At 40.6% G+C, this 26,903-nt stretch overlaps 1 protein-coding gene across 3 annotated transcripts in view; it reads left to right on the forward strand.

Moving 5' to 3' along the window:
* Positions 1-23,134: 23,134 nt before the first annotated feature.
* Positions 23,135-26,903, forward strand: part of LOC131066363 (uncharacterized) — a 59,405-nt gene continuing 55,636 nt past the window's right edge. For 2 of the 3 annotated variants that reach the window (XM_058001105.2, XM_058001107.2), the window contains exon 1: positions 23,136-23,669. In XM_058001105.2, coding sequence (XP_057857088.2) covers positions 23,367-23,669 — 303 coding nt within the window. In that variant the 5' untranslated portion in view covers positions 23,136-23,366. Of the gene's footprint in view, positions 23,670-26,903 lie in introns of all 3 variants that reach the window. The other variant, XM_058001106.2, reaches the window with a different exon arrangement.

The raw sequence follows: 26,903 nt of genomic DNA on the forward strand, positions 1-26,903 counted from the left end.
AGATTTTCAGAATGTTGAGGCTCTGCTCCGCAATGTTCTTAAGGCACTCCTCTATCTTTTCCACTTTGGCGACTGTGTCCGAGAGCGTTTTTTCACTAGTTTCCGCCAGGGTTTTTCTGTCCTGTATCTCCTTTTCAATTTTCTCAAACCGGGGATTAAAGGCATCTCTGATGTCTTCCGCTTTAGCAATAGTGTTCTTCAGATCCTCGATATAATTGGCCATAGTGTTCCCCTCTCCAATGTTAATGGTCTCCAGGATCAGAACTCTATTGCAGAGTTTTTTGTACTCATCCGCAGTTTTCTTATTCCCATCAATAAGCCATTCTATGGTTTTCATAAAACCATTCAAGGCCTCGGGAGGAGAGCCAGAAGAGGGAGTCTCTTTTCCAAGGGTTATCTGTTCATTTTTAGAGATATGGAGGGCGGAAATAGTGTCGGCGGCCCTGAGAGTCTCCTCCATTGTCTCCATATCCAGGCTGTGCTCAGCTTCCAAGGTCCTTGTTTGCTTGTCATCTTCCGGTTCCTTGCTAGTCTCCTTCGGGTCTTTGCCAGTCTCCTCTTTTTTCTTTTGCTTCTTCCTGGTCTGGGCTTGGTTCTTACTTTTTTTCTTCAGCAACCCCTTAGGGTTCTTCTTCTCTTCAGGGAAATTAGAATACTCTTCTTCCGAAGAGATACTAATCAAGGGTTTGCTTTGAGGTTTTTTGCTCTTAGAAGAAGAGGGTCTTGATTTCCTCTTCTTACTACTCTCATACTCTGAGTCATCAGAGCTTTCCTCATTATCAGTCGAGGAATCATTGTCTGATTCCTCCTCCTCTGAGAAATCAGAATCAGACATTTCTTCTTCTGAGTCCATAGAGAGCTGCATCTGGTTGATTTTACTGGCCTTTAAATGGTCATAGATGAGGACCATAAGTCCCTGGTGCTTGCAGTATCACCCCAGGATTTTCTTTGTAGGCTTTTAGGGAGGCATTCATAGAGCAGAGCAAGAAGTAAGGGAAATTCACCTTATCATTATGCCTAAAATGGTTGGCAAGATGGTTGTTGTTAATGCAAGAATTTGACATTACTATCATAGATAAACCAGGTAAATCAAATGTAGTGGCAGATTTTTTGTCTGGAATTCAAACACCAGACAATCCTGAAGCCATTGATGATTCTTTTCCAGATGAGCATTTGTTTTCAATTAATTTGAACAGTCCATGATATGCTGACATAGCTAACTACTTAGCAGCTAACAAGATACCTCCTCATTTCTCGCCAAAATAAAAAAGATTGTTGGTAGAAAAGAGTTTCAACTTCTCATGGATAGCAGATTGCTTATTTTATATAGGACCGGATCAAGTTATGAGGCGTTGTGTTAGAGAAGATGAGACATATGATATACTTCACGCCTGTCATGATGAGCCTTGTGGAGGTCACTTTGCTGCCAAAAGAACAACTCTCAAGATATTGACTACAGAGTATTATTGGCCAACCTTGCACAAGGATGCAGTCAAATATACCACGAAATGTGACAGATGTCAGAGAATGGGAAGACCAACTTGGTTTGATGAAATTCCTTTACACCCACAGGTGGTTGTTACACCATTTGACAAATGGGCTTAGACTTTGTTGGGCCAATTGATCCATCATCAAATGGTCGGTCATACATTCTTGTTTGTACCGACTATGTCACAAAGTGGGTAGAGGTCAAAGCATTCAAGCATGTTAGGGATAATAAGGTAGCAAATTTTTTATATGAAGAGATCTTCACTCGGTATGGAGTTCCTAGAGAAATTGTAACAGATCAAGGGGCACAATTCACTTCCACTTTGATTACCGCCCTGGTTAATGAATACAATGTAAGACATAGAAAATCCACTCCCTATCATCCTCAGGCTAATGGACAAGCAGAGATCACTAATAGGGACCTTGAATCAATATTGACCAAAACAGTAGCTCTTAACCGCAAGGATTGGTCTAGCAGGTTATTTGGAGTAGTATGGGCTTATAGAACCACTTGGAAAACCACAACACGGTTTACACCCTTTGAAATGGTATATGGGAAAAAATCAATGATGTCTGTAGAATCTGAGCACAAAACCTTGAGAATGATCATTGCCTTAGATATGACTCTTTCTACAACACAAGAGGAAAGGCTCCTGCAACTTAATGCCTTAGATGAGATAAGAAAGTCAGTGTTGCAGCACATCGAATCAGTTCAAAATCAGCACATCAAGTGGCATGATCGCTATATCAAAGATAAATCATTCAAGCCAGGTGATTGTGCCCTTCTCTATGATTCAATGTATAAAGATAACTTGGGAAAATTACAGACACGATGGTTAGGACCTTATGAGATAGTTGAAAAATTCTCTAATGGTGTCGTCTGATTATCCACAATTGATCCTATCAAATTTAAATTGTTAGTCAATGGTCATCGTCTGCGGCTGTAGCAAAAGCCTCTTAGCAAGGACGAATTTCTACAGCAGTTCTCCACGGTTGAAAAATGTCAAGATTCCTACAACAACTGGCAACGACTTTGTCATTACCTCTCCATCCTAAATCTTTGTTGCATGCTCATAATAAATACTTCCTTATCTAGAGGAAGTACATTTTTGCACAATAAATATTCCATTTTGTATTCACTCATTTCTTTCCACTCTCTTCATCCATTTCCACCTCGTTTTCCATGCATGATGGCTCAATGTCTTCAACTGCAGTCATTATCGCGTGATGTTAGATACTCTTGTGTGTATTTATTTTTGTTACATGTATATAATTAAACCATATTAACTATCATTATGATATTTTACATAGTGTCCTTTTTCAATCCTCCTCCACATGTGTGGACACTTGTTAAAATTTAGGTTGGGGGGAAGTACACTAATAATTACTCTAGCAAATAATTCTTATGTCATCCCAGATTGCGTTTTAATTTTTCAATTTTTTTTAGTTTGAGGTGATATTTTGTACTCTGTCCTTCTGTCTGCCTAGAGTTATTTTAGGATTGCAACTGGGTTCCGACCAAGAAAGAGCACATTGAGTATATTTCAGTTGCAGAAATTGGACAAATTTGTGCCATTAGAGAGTAGAAAGTGTTATCACTGCAATGGGTGGTCCATTTGTTCGTCATGAGCTGACAGTTCATGAAGTCCTTCTTCAATACCAAGATTGTGAGCCAATATTCCGCAATAGTGGTTGGCTAGATTGTTTTCTGAAGCTGATTGAGTTTAATGAGGAAATTGCAAGGAAATTTACTCGCACACTTTTAGACGGAGAAGTCCAGTTAAAAGGTTTGAGAGTTGTGGTGATAGAGGAACGGATTGCAAAAGTAACTAGGTTGCCAACAGATGGACAAAAGTACCCAGAATCTAAGGATGCACGTAGTGTAAGAGCAGAGTTTACACGACAGGGAGATCCACCCTTAGTAATAGATAAACAGGGATCTAGGCGAGAATCTCTTCCGCCTGAATGGAGAGCAGTAGCATTATATGTTTTGAAGTATTTAACTTGTGAAGGAAGGTTCTCGTGTCTGCATTCCCATCATTTCAAGCTTTTGAGTCATCTACGCCATGAGAGAAGGATGAATGTTCCAAACATATTGTACAACCTTCTTTCTATAAGCACAACAAAAACCTAGAGAGGTGGGCCTCACTTTGTTTCTCATCATTGCCTAATTAAGCTATTGGTCGAAAGATCTTTAAGAGATGTCTCTCCAATGTCTTGGTATGAATTTGTTGAAACTAGAAGGTTTAGGGTAGAAAATGTGGGTTCAAAGGAACCACTTCCATCTCAAGAAAATAAAATTTAGAAAATCTTGAAAAAACTGGTTCCCCTATTGAACCCTCATCCCCTAGAATATCATTAGAACAAAATGTTCCTACAATAGAGGAACCCTTACAAGAAAAGCTACAATAGGGGTTCCTTCTCAAAGTCTAATAAAAACTAGTGTTGTCGTACGAAAGGAAAAAGACAAAGAAAAACAGGTTGACATAGAAAAGAAGAGAAAAGTAAAAGTGAGAATTTACCCTCTCTTGTGGCCAAGAAAAGGAAATTTATAAAAATAATTTCTCGTATGACCACTGAAGTGGTTGAGGAGTTAGCTACAGGAAGTAGTCCTTCAACTGCTAAAGGGAAATCTCGAAGAAGCAACGGTAGGCTCTAGAAAAAGTCTAAAAATCAAGACCAATCAGCGGAGCCAAATGTCACCATTCTGGTTGATTCTCCAGAACAAGAGCCACACAGTCCACCCCACAATGATGTTCCTCCTTCTCCACCTAGGGAACTCCAAAGGGAACAAGAAAAAGATGAAGAGGAAGAACTGCAGCTGCATGAAGAGGAAGAACTGTAGAACATTGAGCAACCGTAGGGAGAAGTAGGTTTTGATAGGCTCAATAGTTTAGCATCCATTGTAGAAAAAGTTATTGAAGCAGGGAGCAAAGTTAAAAAAATGAAACCTAGGGCAACTATTCATAGACCACCTACTTCCCTTACCGGTCATGTTGTGGCACTTGCCCTTTACTAGGAATGAGAATTGGAAAAGATAGAAATGCAGATGATAATCAACCAGCAGAAGAAGATTATTGAACAAAAAGACAAGGAAATTGCTCAACTTAAAACTAGGGTGGAAACGGTAGCCACTATGGTACCATAGCTAATGCAATGTCAAGCACCTCCTCGTGTTTCCTCTCTGTATTTAAAAGAATAACATATATGTTTCCGGATGATGAGAATTGTCAAGGATTTAAGTCCCTCATTGCAGACACTTGAGGAATTCTACAATATTTATCAGACATCTCCTACAACCATTAAGAATCTACTCCGTGAATTTTATTTACATAACTATGTTGTTCCTGATGATGTCGATTGGAACCCTCTCTTCTACATTGGAGATATCCAATTGAGAGCTCTCATGTCATGGATGCATAATGAAATAGCAAGAGGAGAGCAGTTTCAGGTACATAGAAAGGAAGAACTTACCTTTCACTACAATTAAGGGCTAAATCAAGAGAGCCTATAAGACTTTATTTTGACTGGCAAAAGATTGTATATTAGCCAGATTATGCAAAAGATATTCTACCCTTAAGAGAGGAGGTGTATACAGATTATGAACAAATGGCTACAAGGGAAGGACAAGTAGCAATAGGGCATTTGTTCTAATGTTGGAATAATCTGCCAGATGAGTTGAGCCAATTTGAGCTACACTCCGTACAAAACTACCATGCAACACTAAAGAGAGCACCCAAATATATGCACTTGGGAAAAACAAAGGGAAGACATTGGTGGCGTCTCACTTTTTAGCCTCCAATCCTCCTATGGCCACTAATGGGATGCAGGGATAATGATCCACCATACAGTGAAGCAACAAAACGTACCAGGTGGACGAGATTGGAGAAAATGAAAGGATTCTACTGGAGTTTGTCTACAAAAGGTTCTGGGTAAGTTACTCCTGGCAATTTCAGAATCAATGCCAGAATTCAGAATTTTCCTGTTGTCGGAGGATCAACAAGAAGTTAGGTTAGGGGGAGATGATGAGCCTAAATAATGTCTCTATTTTGAAAGATTTTTGTTATAATAATCCTACCTAGGTCTTATGATTAGATGATATTTGGATCAGGATACTCTCCTAGTTGATACATTTTAAGTATTTTTGAAACTGATTTGACTTATACTTAAGGTTGTCATGTAATGGTTTTTAAATGATTTATCTATGCAAATATCTAAACTCAATCTTAAGTATGGTTTAAATTATATCATGTTAGCATTAGTATATACACATGTTTGTTGTGCATGTTAACATCACGATGCAGGGTCGACAAAGGAGAAGGAAAGACTAAGTGGCGGTTTAAAGAAGCACCAAGTATGTAGCCACAATGGAGACCCAGTCAAAGAAAAGTAGTATTAGGGGAGATCAAAGCCACTAGACCGATTCTTTAGCAGAATGATTTATGAGACATTTATAACTATTCTTAGTGGAGCTTAGATCCAGGAAGCAAGTCATGCTATATTTTCTCAGCTGTAGGACATATGTTGTTCTGTTTTCCTGCGCTAACTTCTTCTTCTTTTGTTTAATGAATCTTGTTCGCTTATTCCGTAGGAATGTGGTTGATCAATTAGGAATTTGTTATAAGTTTCCATATCAATAAAGGGGTCTCTGTCTCCTCTCAGGGATAGAAGAAAATGACATAATATTTGTAATACTCAGTCTTCTGGTATTTATGTATTTTCACAGTCAAAATGGAATAAAGAGATCAATGTGATTTTAAAAGCTTAACAATTTTAATCTAAAATTTTTGGATATGCTCACTCAAGGGGCCCACTTGGTGAGTAATCCTTCGTGTTTACCAGTTAGTTTCCATTTTTCAGTAATAGTTGTTTCAACAATTGTCTGTTCCTGCAACCACTGGAAACAGTTCCTGTGTCTGTTCCTGCAGCCACAGTAGCAGAGTAGTTCCTATTCGCTTGCCAGAACATTATCATTTAGCAGTAGTTGTTTGAGTGATTTCCAGTTTTGAATTCGGATTAAATATTATTTCATTGAGATTTTGCATGTTTACTTCAAATAATTTCTTTTCCTACAGTAATATAGAATGGTTGCAATTTGAACCTGGTGCACATATAGTGTTGGCCCATTTTAAGTTTGCATCCCTGGTCGATAAGTAAATGAGCCTTTGCTACAGGAAAACTAAAGATATCCAATCTTTGAATTGTGTTTTATTACCTAGTTGTCATCCTAGTTGTGAGGACCAACAATTGGTTTGGGCATACTAAAAAAAATCAACTAAGCAACAAATAATGCGCCCAAAATAGAAGTCTTCACTCAAGGGATCAATTTACGTAAAACAAAAGGAATTGATAAAATCAACTTTGAGGGTGACTCTCAAATCACAATAAACACAGTAATAGAAAGGAGATCTCAAATTGGAAACTTAAAGGATGCTTGTAAAGAAGAGGAAGATTGTAAAGAATATGGGAAGATTTGGAGGATTTCAAAGACTTTTTAGTCAAGCATGTATAAAGAGTCAAACAAGGCCGCAAATTTATTAGCAAATATAGGAGTTACTCAAAACATGATAGAAGTATTGGATAGTCAATCAATGCTATGGTTTAGATTAAAGGATTAGATAAATACCGATTAGCCTCCATGAAATATAAATTAATTTAAAATATTTTGAAAAGATAGGATATAATTGTTTCTAATTTTTAAAATATATTAATATAAATATTTAGTTTCTATTTTCTTATACCAATTTAGAAACTTAGTTATTTTAATTTTAAAAATATTTTTAACAATATTGTCTTTGTTAGAGTTATCTTTTATTAGCTAATAATTATTTATTTAATTATTAGTCTATTATACACCATACTTAAGCTTAACTTAGGAATCTTATAATTCTTTAGGGTTTTCACCTTTAGGGTTTCGAGTATCCTTTTATAAGGACACCCTCTTTGTAATTTCACAACAATTACAACTTCATAACAACTGTAATTATTGAATTGCATTCTTGTTGTACAATCGATATGACTCCTCTTTTCTGGATCTCTGAATTCTGGCCTCCATAGTTTTTTTGCTTCTCTCCTTCTGTGACAGGTTTGCATGCAGGTGATCTTTGGGAGTTGTAGAGTTGATTTTTCTTTGAACTTGGTGCACATACAGTGTTGACCCATTTTAAGTTTATGTCCCTGGTCAATAAGTAAATGAGCCTTTGCTACAGGAAAACTATCTATCCAAAGATATCCAATCTTTGAATTGTGTTTTATTACCTAGTTGCCATTCTAGTTGTGAGGACCAACAATTGGTTTGGGCATACTAAAAAAAATCAACTAAGCAACAAATAATGAGGCCAAAATAGAAGTCTTCACTCAAGGGATCAATTTATGTAAAACAAAAGGAATTGATAAAATCGACTTTGAGGGTGACTCTCAAATCATAATAAACACAGTAATAGAAAGGAGATCTCAAATTGGAAACTTAGAGGATGATTGCAAAGAAGAGAATGATTGTAAAGAATATGGGAAGATTTGGAGGATTTTAAAGACATTTTAGTCAAGCATGTATAAAGAGTCAAACAAGGCCGCAAATTTATTAGCAAATATAGGAGTTACTCAAAACATTATATAAGTATTGGGCAGTCAAACAATGCTATGATTTAGATTAAAGGAGTAGATAAATATTGATTAGCCTCCATGAAATATAAATTGATTTAGAATATTTTGAAAAGATAGGATATAATTGTTCTAGTTTTTAAAATATATTAATATAAATATTTAGTTTCTATTTTCTTATACCAATTTAGAAACTTAGTTATTTTAATTTTAAAAATATTTTTAACAATATTGTCTTTGTTAGAGTTATCTTTTATTAGCTAATAATTATTTATTTAATTATTAGTCTATTATACACCATACTTAAACTTAACTTAGGAATCTTATAATTCTTTAGGGTTTTCACCTTTAGGGTTTCGAGTATCCTTTTATAAGGACACCCTCTTTGTAATTTCACAACAATTACAACTTCATAACAACTGTAATTATTGAATTGCATTCTTGTTGTACAATCGATATGACTCCTCTTTTCTGGATCTCTGAATTCTGGCCTCCATAGTTTTTTTGCTTCTCTCCTTCTGTGACAGGTTTGCATGCAGGTGATCTTTGGGAGTTGTAGAGTTGATTTTTCTTTGAACTTGGTGCACATACAGTGCTGACCCATTTTAAGTTTATGTCCCTGGTCAATAAGTAAATGAGCCTTTGCTACAGGAAAACTATCTATCCAAAGATATCCAATCTTTGAATTGTGTTTTATTACCTAGTTGCCATTCTAGTTGTGAGGACCAACAATTGGTTTGGGCATACTAAAAAAAATCAACTAAGCAACAAATAATGAGGCCAAAATAGAAGTTTTCACTCAAGGGATCAATTTATGTAAAACAAAAGGAATTGATAAAATCGACTTTGAGGGTGACTCTCAAATCATAATAAACACAATAATAGAAAGGAGATCTCAAATTGGAAACTTAGAGGATGATTGCAAAGAAGAGAATGATTGTAAAGAATATGGGAAGATTTGGAGGATTTTAAAGACATTTTAGTCAAGCATGTATAAAGAGTCAAACAAGGCTGCAAATTTATTAGCAAATATAGGAGTTACTCAAAACATTATATAAGTATTGGGCAGTCAAACAATGCTATGATTTAGATTAAAGGAGTAGATAAATATTGATTAGCCTCCATGAAATATAAATTGATTTAGAATATTTTGAAAAGATAGGATATAATTGTTCTAGTTTTTAAAATATATTAATATAAATATTTAGTTTCTATTTTCTTATACCAATTTAGAAACTTAGTTATTTTAATTTTAAAAATATTTTTAACAATATTGTCTTTGTTAGAGTTATATTTTATTAGCTAATAATTATTTATTTAATTATCAGTCTATTATACTCCATACTTAAGCTTAACTTAGGAATTTTATAATTCTTTAGGGTTTCAAGTATCCTTTTATAAGGATACTCTCTGTTATCGGAAAATATGTATAGTTTAGGAATGTGAATTGTTGATAGTCAGTTAGCCGACGGGTAGGTAGTTGGAGTCGCGACGGTTGTGTCGTACCCCTTCGACTGTTATATATCGTACCACCTCCGGGTGTTGGAGGACATGTAATGTTGACAACAGATTATAATATGAACATCTTTTGACATTAATGGAAAGCTTATTCTGGTACTTCCTTTGTAATTGCATTGTGCATTGCTGTTCAGTTTCTGTATTCTTCCTGTTTACCCAGTGAGGTAAACATTTGGTGCCGTTGCCGAAATTATTTCGGGAGGGACGGGAATATACTACATGGCACAGGGATAATGGGACAACCATTGCCCGAGGGGACAAGCAGTAACCCTGACGAAGATCACCAAGAACTGTTCGAAGGAGAACGAGCACTCACAAAAGATTTCGCTTGCATCCTTCAGGCAGCCATCGAAACACACGTACGGAGGGAAGCCACCATTGAGGCTGTTCCAGAGGATGCTGTGTGGAGCGCGCTTGGTGTAAGCCCGACGGTGAATCAGTTGATGAGCAATTTGCCTAACCTTCTGGCTCAAGCATTTTTGGCTCTTCAAAACTGCAGAGAAGACACCTACCGTGAGAACCGACGACAACAAATCTTACGAGAATTTCATGAGCGTCAGGATGACGGACGACCGACGAAGGACAAATAATCCTTAAATTGTGAAGGGAGAGAAATAAAGAACACTGTTAGAAGCAGAAGAATTATGTTGATTGTATACAAAAGAATGAATTAATAAAGACGTGTTGTGTTTTGGTTTATGTGTTGTGAAACATGAAATTGTACCACAATTAATGCCCAATTTATTGAATAAAGACAGAAATAAGAAATTAGAAACCAACGAGTGGGAGGCTGCGCAGAAGGCTTTGATTCTGGAACAACGTGTAGAACGTAGACGGAGGCTGAGGCAACTTGCCGAAGGATGACCTGCCGAAGGGTTTCCCGAAGGGAACCAAGGAGGTGTCACGGAAGGTGCAGAAGCCGAGGGGAATTTCTACGCGTTGCCAGACTACTGTAGAGCCAGAAGCCTCGAAGAGTTTCTGGAGGAAACTAGGTTACGGAGAGAACTAGTTGAAGAGACTCGAAATCGGTTCATAGACTTATCTCTCACGCCACAAAGGGAGGATCACCGAAGGGAGCCGAGCACAGGTAATGACAAAGGGGAAGCTAACCGCACGGTAGGTACAAGGCAGAACACCGTACCTTCGGTCACCACCACAGGAGACATCAACGACATTGGAGGGAGCAGCGCCGGAGGGCAGACATAGCCACAACCACCTCCAAGTGGACGACTTCCATCAATGGCGAGCAAACAGAAGTTGCCCAAATTCAACGGGGATAACACAGATGATCCCGCACGACATTGCCGTACATGCGAAACCATCTGGACAGCCAACGAGGTGACTGACCAAGATGAATGGATGAAGCAGTTCCCTGCCACACTGAGAGGAGTGGCTATTGATTGGTATTCAGACTTGGATAAAACCGGGGTAACTACGTGGGATGAACTGAAGAAAGCATTCGAGAAGGAATTTCGGCTTCTTCGAGATGATAATGAGATAGTCTCCGAAATCTATGGAACAAAGCAAGGAAAGAAGGAGATCGTATGGGCGTATGGCCGCCGGCTGAAGGAATTAGTCAAAAAGATGGAAAGCCAACCGGCTGATGGCTTAAAGAAGCGGTGGTTTGTTGAGGGTTTGAACCCTAAGCTACGACGAAAGATGAAAATCGTGCCTCCGACATCCTACGATGATGCATACAACCGGGCCATGGACTTGGAAAGTGAAAATAAGACGGCCAAAAAGAAGAAGAATAGATCTTCGTCATCCTCTGAAGATGATACGTCGGAAGAAGAGAGTAGCAGTGATGAGAAGCCGAAGAAGAAAGTCACGACCCTTCGGAAGGATATGGAACGGATGTTAAAAGAGTTTAAGACAATGAAGGGGACCACAAGCAAGGATGATGAACTGTGGTGCACGGATTGTAAGGAGAGCGGCCACACAAAGGGTGCCTATCCCAAGAAGGCATTCTGTGACATCTGCCAGATCATGGGACATTCTACGAAGGAATGCCCATACAATCTGAAGGCACGTAACCAGCAAGTGCTCTTTGTACATGAGCAGCCCTCCACATCGGATTCAAACAATAATGCATCTTCCGGAGGCTATTGAGGAAACCGACGAGGCGGACGGGGGAATAATAATAATTCCACCAGAAACAGGGTCCAATACAATGCGAAGGGATGCTCGATGATTCAATGTCGGGCTTGCAATCAATGGGGTCATTACGCACGAGAGTGTAATAACAATGACACCGCTCAAAAGCCATGTTGGTGGTGTGGCCCCGGTGACCATGAAGATGCCGATTGTCCGAAGTCTGGCATAGGGGCCAATCTAATTGATATCGAAGGCAACACACGGGGTAAAGAAGCCATCCTTGCTCTTACCTGAGGGCAGGCAAAGGAAGCCCGATACCCCATCCCCGCACGGAGAAGCAGAGAATGACGGAGGCAAGGGAGGAAATAGAAAGGGCCATGAAAGCCCAACGGGGAGAGACACACGAGTCATCTGGACCCTACTGCACAGATGCGGAGAGGAACATTGTACGACAGATGCTCCAAATGGAGGTACCTGTGAAACTGGAAGATCTCCTACACACCATACCGCAATTGGGGACAGTGTTGTTGGGCACAAAGGTTGATAAACCCAAACCGAGAGACATGGACGCTCCCATACTAGGAAGCTCGGCAACAAATCCAGTTGTACTTACCGTCAACAATGGCCGACACCCAGCCGTGGTGGAGATGGGCATCCTGGGCACCATCCTGACGGATACTATAGTAGACGGCGGTTCCGGAGTAAATGTCCTTCCGGAGGACACATGGAAAAAGCTAGGAAAGCCCACTCTGTGGCCACCTACGTTTAATCTGCTAGGTGCATACCAGCACGGGATTAAACCCCTCGGCATGTTGATGGCACAGCAAGTCACCGTGGGTGCACAACCTTTTGTACTCGACTTCGTGGTCATTCCATTGAAACAGAAAGGGTATGACGCCATACTTGGAAGAGGATGGTTGGTGGCAGCGAAAGCAAACCACAACTGGAAACGAAATACACTCTCGATGGAGAGCGGAGGCAAGAAATTCACTATTGATCTCTGGACGCAGTTGGTAAGTGAGGAACTTGCCTCTTCCTCGGGATCTGAATCCGAGAGGGAAAATGACCCACGAGACGAAGGGAGAGAGGGGATGGACCCAGATGCCGAAGGCATATTAAAAATTGGAGGTTGTTGTTCGGAGGATGACACAGATTCACTAAATGGATTGTTCCATTGGCAGCAGGAGGACTATGAGATGTTCTCACCCTCCTGTAACGTATTAAGCGTCGAAGGAGAGAAGCCAGATCAATATCCTCCAGAATACGGGGAGTATAAGGAAGGAGAAGCTACAATGGACACCGTACCCACACATCAATTTAGAAACAAGGAGGCCATGAAGTATGAAGAACCGACGATGAAACCTTTGAATCTAGGTACGGAGACGGATAAGAAAATCATTCTGGTAGGAGATGACTGGAACCCAGTGTTGAAAACGACCGCATTCAAGATTTTCACCAAGTACAAAGGTGTATTCGCATGGACTTATAAGGATTTGAAGGGAGTCCCACCGGAGTTATGTGTTCACCGTATTCTGTTGGTACCACGTGCAGTACCAGTACGACAGCGGCCGTACAGGATGAATAAAAACTATGCTGCAAAAGTACAAAAAGAGATTGAACGAATGTTGGAGGCCAAGATTATCTTTAGGGTGCAGAATAGCGAATGGGTATCCCCCATCGTAATATCTCTGAAAAAGGATGGTAACGAGATCCGGATTTGTGTCTACTTCCAGCGACTCAATGCAGTTACCATCAAAGATCCATTTCCCATACCGTTCACGGACTCTATTCTTGAAGAGGTGGCCGGCCATGAAATCTATTCATTTATGGATGGATTTTCTGGCTATAATCAGATATCAATAGCGGAGGAAGATACGCTGAAGACGACATTTGTGGTGGAGGACGGAGTATATGCTTACAACCGGATGCCCTTCGGTCTCTGCAATGCTCCGGCAACGTTCCAACGAATAATTCTCCACATTTTTGATAAGATGTCCGTGGGTAACTTCAGGGCGTTCCTAGATGATTGGTCCATCTACAGCGGGGAGGAAACGCATCTGAAGGCACTCGGAGAATGTATGGACAGGTGCCGGAGGGCACGACTCGCACTGAACCCTAAGAAATGCAGATTCATGGTACCTTAGGGTAGACTACTTGGACACATAGTGTGTAAAGCGGGACTTAAAACAGACCCGGATAAAGTCCGGGTGATTATGGAGATGGAACCCCCACAGGATGTCTCAGGGGTAAAATTTTATTTGGGACACATCGGATATTACCGAAGGTTTATAAAAAATTTCTCCCAGATATCTTACCCCCTGGATAACCTCACAAGAAAAGGGGAACCATACGTATGGGGAACAACGCAGTCGGAATCCTTCGAGGAATTGAAATCACGACTGTTGGCGGCACCAATATTGGCCTACCCAAACTGGGACAGAGAATTTCATGTGCATGTCGATGCCTCCAACTATGCAATAGGTGCAACATTAGCACAAGTTGGGGATCATGGGTTGGATCACCCGGTCTACTTCGCCAGTAGACTACTCTCGAAAGCTGAGAGGAATTACAGTACAACTGAATGGGAAGCGCTCGGCATGGTTTACGCAGTACAGAAGTTCTGACATTATTTGTTGGCGACACCCTTCACCTTCTATGTAGACCACCAAGCTTTGATGTACTTGGTGAATAAACTTATTATTCAAGGACGGGTGAGTCGGTGGTTGTTATTACTGCAAGAATTCACATTCAACATTATAGTACGGTCAGGGAAGAGCCATGTGATCGCTGACCAACTGTCACGAATCAAGTCGGGAGAACGAGTGGAGGGGGTGAATGATGATTTTCCGGATGCGCACTTATTTCGGATTGCGATTTTACCATCATGGTACACTCGTATTGGCGAGTACCTATCGACGTCCCAGTTCCCTCGGGACATGCCACCAGGGGAACGACGCAAACTGGTTCTGAGGAGCCGAACGTTCCAACTGATCAATGGACTCCTTTACAAAATGGGGACAGATCAAGTACTCCGCCGATGCATGATGGAGGAAGAGATACCGGGGATTTTGAAGGAAGCACACGAAGGACCCGCAGGAGGTCATATGGGGCCGGACACGACGGCCAGGAAAGTACTGTTAGCCGGACTATGGTGGCCGACGCTACACAGCAACACCAGAGAATGGGTCGGAAGCTGTGATACATGCCAGAGGGCTGAAAAACCACTAAAACGAGACTTCATGCCATTAAACCCTTCAGCGGCACAAGAGTTATTCGAACATTGGGGGCTTGATTTTGTGGGGCCTTTAAAAGTTAGCAGACCGCGGCGATGTACATACATTGTGGTAGCTACGGAATACTTGACAAAATGGGTCGAAGCACGGGCCCTACCCGATAACACCGCGGTGAGTACAGCCAGATTTATTTATGAACAAATTATCACGAGATATGGAATTTCGCTTCAAATAACCAGTGACAGAGGAGGCCATTTTGTGAACCATGTGGTGAGACTCCTTACGACGGAGTTCAAAATTTTTCACTCCTCGTCCAGTCCGTATTACCCGAGGGCCAATGGTCAAGCGGAGGCGACCAACAAGATTCTGGTTTCGGTCATCTATAAGTCATGCGGGGTAGAAAAGGCAGATTGGGAGGAGCGACTACCGTCGGTGTTATGGGCATACCGCACCACCTACAAAGTAACGACGGGCCAGACACCATTCCAATTAATGTACGGACAGGAAGCGGTAGTACCGATGGAGTTCATGGTGCCAAGTCTCCGAATTGCTATTGAGAATAAACTTGGCGATATGGAGAGCCCGAGGGAGCGCCTGTATGCCCTAAACAAACTCGATGAACGAAGGCTGATGGCACAATGGGTGACAGATGTGGCCCAGCAACGAAGGAAACATTGGCACGACCAACACATTCGGCGGACGAGGTTCACCTCGGGGCAGTTAGTCTTGAAATATAATGGACGAAACGAGATTAAGCCTGGCAAGTTCAAGGTCAAGTGGTTAGGCCCGTACAGGGTCTGAGAGGTCGTAGCAAACGGGTCCGTCAAACTCTGGACCCTCAACGGACAAGAAATTCTGGAGGTTGTCAATGGCTCAAAACTTAAAGTATATCATCAGAGGCTGGAGGCGAGCAGGCAACTCGACAATTGAAAAAAATAAAAATAAAATAAAATAAAAATAAAATAAAATAAAATAAAAATAAAAAAAATAAAAATAAAAAAATAATAAAAAAAAAACTTTGGGTCCACCGTGCGGGGACCACCACACGGTGGAACCACCGTGCGGTGACCACCACGCGGGGACCACCACGCGGTGGAACCACCACGCAGTGACCACCACGCGGTGGAACCACCGTGCGGTGACCACCACGCGGGGACCACCACGCGGTGGAACCACCACGCAGTGACCACCACGCGGTGGAACCACCGTGCGGTGTCCACCGCACCACCTATAACCCTCACCGAACAACGCGAAAGGAGATTAAAAAAAAGAAAACACTGTGCGGTCAATAAAACACAAAAACGCACCGCACATACCCCACAGACAACAGCGCGAAGCCACGAACAAAGTCTACCGTGCGGTGGGCACGTAGACATAAAACAAGTTCAAAGTGCGGTGGAAAATAACGGATGCGAAAAAGGAACGCACGGGGACAACAGCGACAAGTTTGGGTTGGCTCCTCCCAGTGTTTACCGCACGCCCAACGCACAGGCACATACAAGGGATCACCTCCGCAGTCTTAGCTGCCCGGAGGTAGTTAGCGGCTTTTGCAACGACACGGCTAAAATCAAGAATCAATTAGAGGAGGAAATTAATGGAGTCTGCAGGAAAAAGGAATTGGAAAAAACAGTTGCAGGATAGCAGCCATAGGAATAAGGATACGCGAGTTCTTCCTTCGGGTGTTCGCATAGCCGGTAGCACAATGCACGCCAGGTAGAAGAGAAAGACACCACAGCAACATGCCGCACGAGGGAAGAACGCATTGACCCCACAACATATCACCTTCGAGGGATTGAATGGGTCCGAATGCAGAAAATGGTGGCAAGATGTACCAGATGATGATTTGGTGAAGAAGAGCTTCCGTAAAGCAAGAGTGGAGTGGGCCATCCGAATGCCTGTCTTTGCTATCCGTGAGTATGAGGGAGCATTACAGTTCATGGTAGACACTTTTGATAGCCATTCACGGACGAGTACTTTTGAGTACCTTGGGAAGGATATCACGATATCCTTCAAATCGGCAGATTTCACGAGAGTGTTTGGCATTCCAGGAGTACATGGCAAGAAAGTGGAATTGAAAGCTAAGAAGATGACGCGGGAGGAAAAAGAATATTGGATTAAACGAGTATCCCGAGACTTGACCACAGCAGAATTGGAGAGCATTGTTGATGCCACGAAGAGCCGTGGGATGCGTAGGTCTTTTGTTGCAGAGGGCCATTGGCGGTGCATAATGGACGTCATCAAGAGCAGGTTGACGGGGTCTGGTAGGGCATCGGATATTGCTCTACCGCAGATCATATTGATGAATGAACTTCTGAATGGCGTTGTGTATGATTGGGCTACATTGTTATCAGAGCGGATGTGTGAGTTCTTGAGGATGGAGTAGCGCACGTTTTACATGCCCCACTATGCCATCGGATTGTTTCTAGAGGCCACGCGAGAAGTAGTACCGGAGGCAGAATTGGAGATACAGCCGCAGAGACCATTGGCTGTAGGTGAGCCTCCTATCATGCATTGGAGACACCTTGACATTGGCCATTCTTCGGTGAAACGGAAAAGGATAGTAGAGACCCCCTCGGTAGAACCTGATAGTGGAAGAGAGACTTCCAGCAGCGAAGAGGTTTCGGAGGAGGAGGATTCGACGGAGGATAGTAGCAGTAGGGCGACAGAAGAGGGGAGGATGGAGCCTGTGGGGGAGCGAGTCTTGTTTGCACCACCCTCACTACCACTTGGCACACTTGTGAGGTCATCCGCGGGAGTGGGAGGCACGTCAATTCCAGCTTTTGGGGAGGGCCGCACGCTCGTTGCACTTGGGCCCATGCAGCAGGTGGCATCACCTTCCATCGTACCACCTCCGCAGGCTAGTGCGCCACCCGCGGGACCGCCTCCGGCCATAGAGGCACGTACAGAAGGCATGGCGGAGTCGTGTGGATCACCGCAGCAAGTAGTGGCAGAGGAGGAGCACAGGGAGGTGGTCGATGCAGAGCCTCAGGTGCGGTTGGACGTTGTGGGATCCGAGGCAGTAGCGACTGTGTCTACCTCCTTGTTGGAGGAGCCCATGGATAGACACACTTTAGAGGTGGAGAGAGGTCCGGAGGTGTTGAGTATGGATCCATCGGTGGTGGCTATGGGGAGTTGGCTAACCCGGCGATTTCAGATGACGGTGATGCCACCAGTGGGAGCTGTTGTGATCTCACCTCGGCGAGAGCCTTTGACGGAGGTGGTAGACTTGGAAGATTCATCGGGTGAGACACCGGTACCAGCAGTAGGGCATGAGATAGGAGAAGTCATCCCTGCTATCCAGGAGCAGGCGGGGGTAGAGGAGACACCTTTGTGCCAGCAGGATGCAACAGTTTTGGTCCCACTTGAGCCTTCTGCACCTATATCAGGGTCCCAGCCTTCGGGGCAGGATGGGGAGGACATTGAGGCTTACTTAGCAGACATGGTGACGAGGGGTCGGCGAGTGGTGGCCACGGCTAAGACATGAGCTTTGCAGCAGGTTGTGGAGGAATTAGAACAGGTCCTCAAGTTTATGCGGGTAGGCTGTTCGACAGCTTTTGCTACATGCTTTGAGTCACAGGGGTGGCCAGCTATTCAGACAGATGCGATGCTCGAAGCTTGGAGTGTGCCTCAGCTCGTCGTGGAGAGTAGGGTGACGACTCTCGTCCGACAGATTGCGCAGGTTTACAGGGATGCCTACTATGCATTATGGCAGACGCAGCATGAGTCCGCGGTCCGCGAGGCTGCTCGTGTAGAGATAGAGAGAGATCTCACCAGACAGCAGGCTTCGTGGGTAGCCGAGAGGACACAGTTGTTAGCATAGCTTGAGACAGCCAGTGCAGAGAAGGTTGCGGTTGACATCCGCCTGTCGGAGGAGCAGAGTGCGCGGAGCCTTGTGTAGCAGGAGTTGGATGCTGTTACTGCAGAGCGGGGTTTGTTGCAGACTCAGTTGGTTGGTATGACAGAGTCCGCGGATACCAAGGAGAAGGAGTTGCTGGAAGATGCGCATATGGTGAAGACGACTTTAGAGAAGGTGTTGGTGGTGGAGCGGGATGTGGTAGCACGCACTCAGCAGGTTTATGACCTCCGCGCCCGCCTAGCGGCCCAGACACTGGCATCCCAGCCTTCGACTTCAGGGACGCTTCCTCAGCCCCCTCCTTGACTTTGTTTTGGGTGTATATATGCATTGTCTCCATTTTGTTGTTAGTCGTCGGAGACAACTTCTTTTTTTGGGGGGATGATGTTATCGGAAAATATGTATAGTTTAGGAATGTGAATTGTTGATAGTCAGTTAGCCGATGGGTAGGTAGTTGGAGTCGCGACGGTTGTGTCGCACCCCTTCGGCTGTTATATATCGTACCACCTCCGGGTGTTGGAGGACATGTAATGTTGATGACAGATTATAATATGAACATCTTTTGACATTAATGGAAAGCTTATTCTGGTACTTCCTTTGTAATTACATTGTGCATTGCTGTTCAGTTTCTGTATTCTTCCTGTTTACCCAGTGAGGTAAACACTCTCTTTGTAATTTTATAACAATTGTAATTTCATAACAACTGTAATTATTGAATTGCATTCTTGTTGCACAATCAATATGACTCCTCTTTTCTGGATTTTTGAATTCTGGTCTCCATAGATTTTTTGCTTCTCTCCTTCTGTGACAGGTTTGCATGTAGGTAATCTTAGGGAGCTGTAGAGTTGATTTTTCCTCAACTCTTATATGGTATTAGAGCTCTAGATTTGCATGCCCATGTTCTCTTCATGAGAGATTTTTGGCCTTGTTCTTCATATCTGTGTATTTGGGGGTCTATGCAATTGCTTTTTTCCACTTATAGGGCTAGCTAATTTTTTTGGTACCTTTTTGTGCCAAAAGGACCTCACAGTTGGATTCAAGAGGCCGATTCCACCAATTTTGATATATAATTCGATATATTTTGGTGAAAATGTACTCTGAGGCACAATTTTTTAGGCCTAGGGTCGTACGACCTCAGGCACGCAGATTGAGGCAGATTTTTTTAATGGGGATTCAAATTTTTTTTAAACAAAAATTTGGCTTTGATTTAAAAAAAACGATAAAAGGGCAGGAGGCGACATATTTTTTAAAGAGGGGAGCATATTTTTTTTAAAAAGGGGGGCGATTAATTTAGGGTACTTGCTGGTACCTGCTTACGCAGGCCTGTGGGTCCTGTACCCACCGTGGCAGGCCTTGTCCCCTACCTCACTGACGTTTGCAAACCGGTTGCTGCCCCTCTCGGCTGTCTCTCGCCCACCTTGGTCCCTCCGCCCGACCAATGTAACCTCTACCCAGATCTACCTCAGGATCTACGCTTCGGCCTAGGATTTGCATTCTTTGGCAGCCAGCTTTTGTTTGTGACCACCGCCTCCTTTTTCCAGTTGTCGACTCAATTTCCCGACCGACACCCTTGTTTTCCACATCGATTTTTTTCGCAAGTGACCAGATTATTTTTTTAAGGGATTTTCCTGCGCAAACTATGTTTTTTGGCTGTGATGGCCATACGACCGTCAAATTTAGGCTCATCGACTGCTGACGTCAGCACTGTGTAGGCAGTTTTCAAGCCCCTTCTGGGCCCATTCGGAGCACCTTCAGTCTTTTGGCCATATCTTGGGCACACAGAGGAATTTTTCGACAAACCTTATATCGTCGGAAAGCTCTTTCTGAGCTCTATCCAAATCTAGAGGTTTTAATTTTTAATTTTTCTTTTTTGATGGTGTTTGTTGCTGTCAAAGCTAGAGGTTCATTTTTGCACTTCGGGAGACATAACTTGAGCATCCGAACTCCATTTTTTGAAAACTTTATATCGTTGGAAAGATTGTTCTGTGCACTTTCCAGTCATATGAGTTTTCTTTCTAGATTCTTCTCTAGGTACATTTTATTCAGAGTTTTTCTTTTCAGCACTCTAGTGAATATCTTCGATGTTTCAGGTCATGGGATCTCTTTCTTTTGGTAGGATGTCTTGTCTTTGGCTATTCTTTCTGTGTTTTCAGCCTTATGTTTCTTCTGATCTTTGTAGACATCATTTTGTAAGCATTTCCTTTTTTGCAAACACACTAAAATAAAGTGCCACTATGCATTGTATACTTGGGATCTTGCACATCTTGTGCCTTATTGTACATGCACTACATTATAAAGTGCCATGGGGGGGTTGATGTTTGCCTTTATTTTCCATCTACCTTTTGTCAAGTTAGTGTTCCTTCTACAACATTAACCTCATGATGTGTGTCAAGTGAGTGTTCCTTCCACGACACTATGTACTTTCTCTGCACCTTCGATGTTTCTGGTTCTTCGTCATGCTGTTCTTGTTGGCCATCCTTTTCAGTGTACCTATCCATCACCCTTGTCCTCATTATGGGTGGGTTTCTCCTATTGTTCTAATGTTTCCTTGGTTCATTGGATCAACTCTTCAAGCTTTGGTGTTTTATGCCATCTGTATCTTCGAGTTCAGTTGTTTGCCTTTGTTTTCTATCTGATTCGACTAGTGTTATTTGAGGGCACTCATACAGATTACAGTCTTCTCTACTTGATCATCTTCTATTTCAGAGGAGGTTCTTTAGATCGACAGTGTTTGCAGGTTCTTCACACGTCAGTGATTCTTCTACTCTTCTTTTGTTCCTATCTTTTGGAACATTCTTGTTTGGAGGCTTCTTTAGTCCGTCACTTGCTTTTTCCATCTCTTTTTGGAGTAGAGTTTTTTCCCATGTGGTTTTCTCTTTTTCTCAAGTTCATAAAGATTTGGTTGTGATTGGGTAACTCATCAGGCCTTGTTGCTGGGAGCCAAATTTGCCTTCTTCATGTAGTTGCATTTTGCTTTCATGCATTTAGTTTTTTTAGCTACTCCTTAAGTTCATCTTAAGGGGGGGTGTTAGAGTTATCTTTTATTAGCTCATAATTATTTATTTGATTATTACTCTATTATACTCTATACTTAAGCTTAACTTAGGAATCTTATAATTCTTTAAGGTTTTCACCTTTAGGGTTTCGAGTATCCTTTTATAAGGATACTCTCTTTGTAATTTCATAACAATTGTAACTATTGAATTGCATTCCTGTTGCACAATCAATATGACTCCTCTTTTCTGGATCTCTAAATTCTAGCCTCCATAGTTTTTTTGCTTCTCTCCTTCTGTGACAGGTTTGCATGCATGTGATCTTTGGGTGCTGTAGAGTTGATTTTTCCTCAACTCCAATAGTCTTAAATATGAATTAGAAACTTGTCAAAATAGATAAAATTTAAGATTTTATATTTATCATTAATAATTATTAACTGATTATATAATGTTTATTATTAATATATATTAATTATGAATCTTTTCAAAATAGAATATAATTTTAAACAAGATTATCTTGAACATTTTTTGGTACGAGCTTAAAAAATTAGTAAATTTAAGATTTTTGCATATATTAGTAATTTACCATTTCTATCTACTTTTACATTCTTCTTATTTAATTTGATGTGTTTTTGACAGTTAATTGCATGATGATGAAGATAGAATTGAAAATTAAAGTGAGTGGTAATTGAGGCTAATATAATTAGCATTAAATAATAATTATTTTTTTAATTGAGTGCATGAAAAGAGAAAATAAATAAAATAAAATTAAAAAAAATAATAAAATGTCTTTTTCTTTCTTTTATGTTTCAAGTGTCATTGTGACGTTTGTCAGAGTACCATCACATAGAAGAGTTATTTGAATCATTTTAAGTACTTTGACATAAATGTTGATTTTAATAATTAAAATACTACTTTGGGATAAGGATTGTCTTGATTTCTACATTGAATTATAAGTACATTAATGAGAATATTGGATATACTTGCATTCAAGACACTACTTGTGACTAGTGAAAAATAATATTATTGAGCTATTCACCTTTTAGAAAAGAAATATTCTTATTCTATTAAAAAATATAATTCAATTTCAACACATTCTGTAAAATACATTTATAATTTAAAAAAAAAAATTGTGATACATGATTTTTAAAGCTAACTTATACCTATAAACAATACATGTATAAACTTCCATACAATTTAATACAATGGAAAAAATTGATTAGAGAAAATTCAAATCTAACAAAATTTTGATGTAATATATTTTGTTGTTATGTTGGGGTCCAGCTACTGTTTAAAAAAAGAAACATAACGTTAACATGAAGATTCGAACATAGAAAGAAATGGTCACGTCATTAAAATTGACTGATTGATTGATTGAACAAAGAGAAAAAATCACTCGTTCTACTGTCCGCCTGACGCAGCATTTCGGCGCGAGAACAAAACGCCGTTCCACACTTTTCGCATTCATCATTTCAGATGTGTGAGGAAAGCCAAACTAGGTTTACATGTAAAATTCTACAGGCTCTCTGGTTTTAAGCTGCATAACTGTGCTACTTTACGCTTGAATTGTAGGGCAAATTCCTGAAAATGCGCAGAGGAGGTTACGTTCCATGCCTGGAGTACAAGTCTGCGGACGGTGCCTGGTACGAAGTTTCGCTGAAGCTTGAAAATGATAAGCTCATAATTCACTTTGAAGGAGATTTCGCTGGAGCTCGCGATGAAGAATTTTCTTTGGAAAATGTTAAAGATTTGCAGGAGTTGGAGGCGGCATTTCGGCTGCCTTCGAGACAGCTGATTGACAAGGAATGTGAAAAGGTGACGCCCGGAATGGTGGTGTGCGCGTCTCATACCGGCGTGGATAGGAGGACTTTTGATGCAAGGGTTGAAAAGGCAGGAATTCTCTGTTTGTCTTTCATCCTGTTTCTTAGATGTTATGTTTGAGAAGTAATTTTCAAGGCTTCGAAGACGAGAATTCTTGGAAGTTTTGCTTAGAATTGTTTAATTAATTTCTATTAGTTTTAGTTTGAGGACGGAGAAGATAATAATTTATGGTTTTTAATGTTGTCTGTTGTACTGAAGGGCTTAGAAGACAACAGGTCTCTGGTTTTTCCATGAGTTGCTTGCTTTAAAGTTTTTGAATCTTAACTTTATTTTGAGGCTTGAGAGGCAAGAATTCTTTGCTCTTTTTTTGGTTGCATTTTTGTTCTGACTGTAGAAAGTTTGTTACAGTAAGGACTTCAATTTTGAGGCTTCTTTTTTGGTATTGCAGTGTTTTTCTTAGGTTAATGCTAGTTTTTTAAAGCTTACGTTGAAAATTTGTGAGGTTAATTTGTTGGTATTTGTGATATTTTTCATTAATTTTCGCCTGCACAAGTTTTCTGCATGACATCGTTTGGAGGGTTCCTTTTTGGTTGCTGTAGGTTCTAATAATGTTAGCCTGATTTCGAGGGTTTTCTTTTGACGTTCTCCCGGGGTTAATGCGATTCTTTAGGCCGTGTAAATTTCTGTGGTTAAGTTGTTGGCATTTGGTAGTCCTTAGTTTTTTTCTGTATATGTTTTCCTTCGAAGTTGACAATTTGAGGATTTTGTGTTTCGCTTTTGGATATTCTTCTGGAGTTCGTGTGATGTCATTAACATTTAAATTTTATATTTGAGAGGAATTTCTTTGAAGTTTTTCTGTATAATTCTTCCGTGCAACATGATTTTGAGGGTTGTCTGAGATGTTTTTTTGAGATTACAGTGAACTCTTCAGATTAACATGTACATTTCTGTGGTGTCTGTGAGGTTTTTCTTTGAATTTTTTCTCTATGTATTCTCTATAACATATATTTTCGAGGTTTTTTTTGTAGTGTATGTTGTCCTAAGGTCAGTGCAAAATTGGTTTAGCGAGTATTTGTGATAGTATTACTATTATATTAACATATAATTTTCTGCTTTATAATTTTTAATTCCTATATTATGATCCATATTGAGAATATTTTACTATTTTATATGTTCTCTAGGTTAGTGCTAGGTTATAATTTAAATTTATGGGCTTAATTTCTCAGTACTCGAAAGGGATTTGTTTAGCACTGAAATTTATGGTGTTACATTTCAGCAATTGTAAGGGCTTTGAGTTCAGCATCGAAATTTCTGGGGTTAGTTTGTTAGTATTTCAGTTCTTTTCCTAAATATTGTATGTCTTACCAAGGTATTTTCTGGAGATTTTAGTAATAGCACATAAATTGTTAGGTTTAATTTATTGTGATTGCAGATTTATTTTGTGTTCTATTGGGGTTAGTGTGAATAATTTAATTATAGCACTGAAATCTCCATTGTCATTGGTAAGTATTGTGGTTAATTTCTGGCATTTCGTTTTTCCCCCATTTGCTATTTTAAGGTTGACTTGAATTGTACCACAATTACAAGGTTGCTAAAAAGAAAGCAGGTTTTTTGAGATAGAATTCTCTGAATCACTTGTGTCAATGTCCATACTGATGATGTCTATAGTGCCAAATTGGGTGCTACTAAGGCTGGATGTTTATGTCTTGCAGCGAGAAACTGACAGCTTAAACATGTAGTGGTTGATATTTGATACCCTCTTGAAAATGCCCAGGAGTATAGTTTTTACTATTTATCATGTCCTTGTGGAGATAACAAAGCTACGGACATCCTTGTCAAACCTGCTTTCTCTCTTTAGGTGGATTAGGAGTGGGTAGGCAGTTTGGGACATCTTCTTTACCATGGGATTAGATGCGGGCTTTATCTTAATGACAAGAGATGAATGGAGAAATTAACTTTCACAAGTTGGGGTAGCTGCCCTCTACAGGTCATTTGGATGGTCCTTCATATTATTAATTTTGAGTTATGTTGAGTGGTGGATATTTAGAAGTGCATATGCACTCATGTATTTTTATTTCAAGCCTATTTTATAAATCATTAATGCCACCACATCCTTCTTTGACATAACTTGTATTGTTTGAGGATATGATCAGGTGGTTGTCTGTGCAAACAGAATGTAATTGAATTGTTTAGATCATAGAAGTAGAAACCACCAATAACCCATGGTTAATTGCAGACTAACAGGTTTGGTGTGCTGGTTTGAAGTAGCCTTGTGTTTTTTGTGTTGAACAGACTTTTCAGTCAATGGTTTGTTGGTTATTGAAAAACCTGCGGTTTTTAATTCAATAAACTACACATAAACCACCATTTGTGATGGATTTTTAATAAAGTATCCGCCCTCTTGCATGCATAAACTTGGCCTTTTCATTTTGACATAATTTTTCAAATTACACTCTAGAAAGAGAATTTTGGACACTTACAGGGCAAAGGCAGATAAGTGAATAGAAGAATCAGTGATCAACAAATCAGGGCATGTTTCCAGCTTTGATGGTTTTCAACCTTTCCACATGTTGGGAAAAGGTGTCTCGACCTTGCATTCCTTTTGTTTGTTTTAATGTATTTTGTTTGCATTCACTATTTCATCTTCTAGTGATTTTTTCTTTGTGTTGGAGAGTTGGCATTCCGTTTGGAAGCTTACTAGATTGCATCTTTAGTGGTATTTGTCCTCACATAAGGAAGTATGCATCACACTTTGAGGTGGCATGGTTTGGCCATGTGTTGGTGTCTTGTGGTGTGTGTAAGGTCATCATGACGGGAGTTACATATAATAGATTCTTGAGTCACATATAATAGATTCTTATGACACGTAAGAGCTTGTAAGAGGGAGGTTAATTGTAATATTTACAAGCATTACAATAGGTATGGACGCGTTTCATGGAACATCTTTGCATGGTTGAATGAGGACAAATTTTGGTGCCCATGTTTGGGTGGTCAAATATACAAGTATAGCAATGTAAGAGGTGTAAAAAATATGCCTAAAATAGTCAGGAGGACGAAAACCAGGAGGGGCATTGGAATTCAAACCCATGCATTTGGGTGCCATACCTTTCATGGTTTTGCAAATGGTTTTTAGTTTGCTAATCTTCCAGAAATTGGTGCTTGGAGTTATAGTTTGTACGGTTAGTTTTCAGGAACCTTCATGTTGTCAAAATCTCTCCAAGTTTGTATGTTGGTGATACTCTTGTGAGGGCTTGCTTTACAAGTGTATTGTAATCTATTGATTTACTGAAGATACATTGGGCT

The sequence above is a fragment of the Cryptomeria japonica genome, chromosome 3, assembly GCF_030272615.1.
Source record: "Cryptomeria japonica chromosome 3, Sugi_1.0, whole genome shotgun sequence".
In the NCBI taxonomy this organism is placed as follows: Eukaryota; Viridiplantae; Streptophyta; class Pinopsida; order Cupressales; family Cupressaceae; genus Cryptomeria; species Cryptomeria japonica.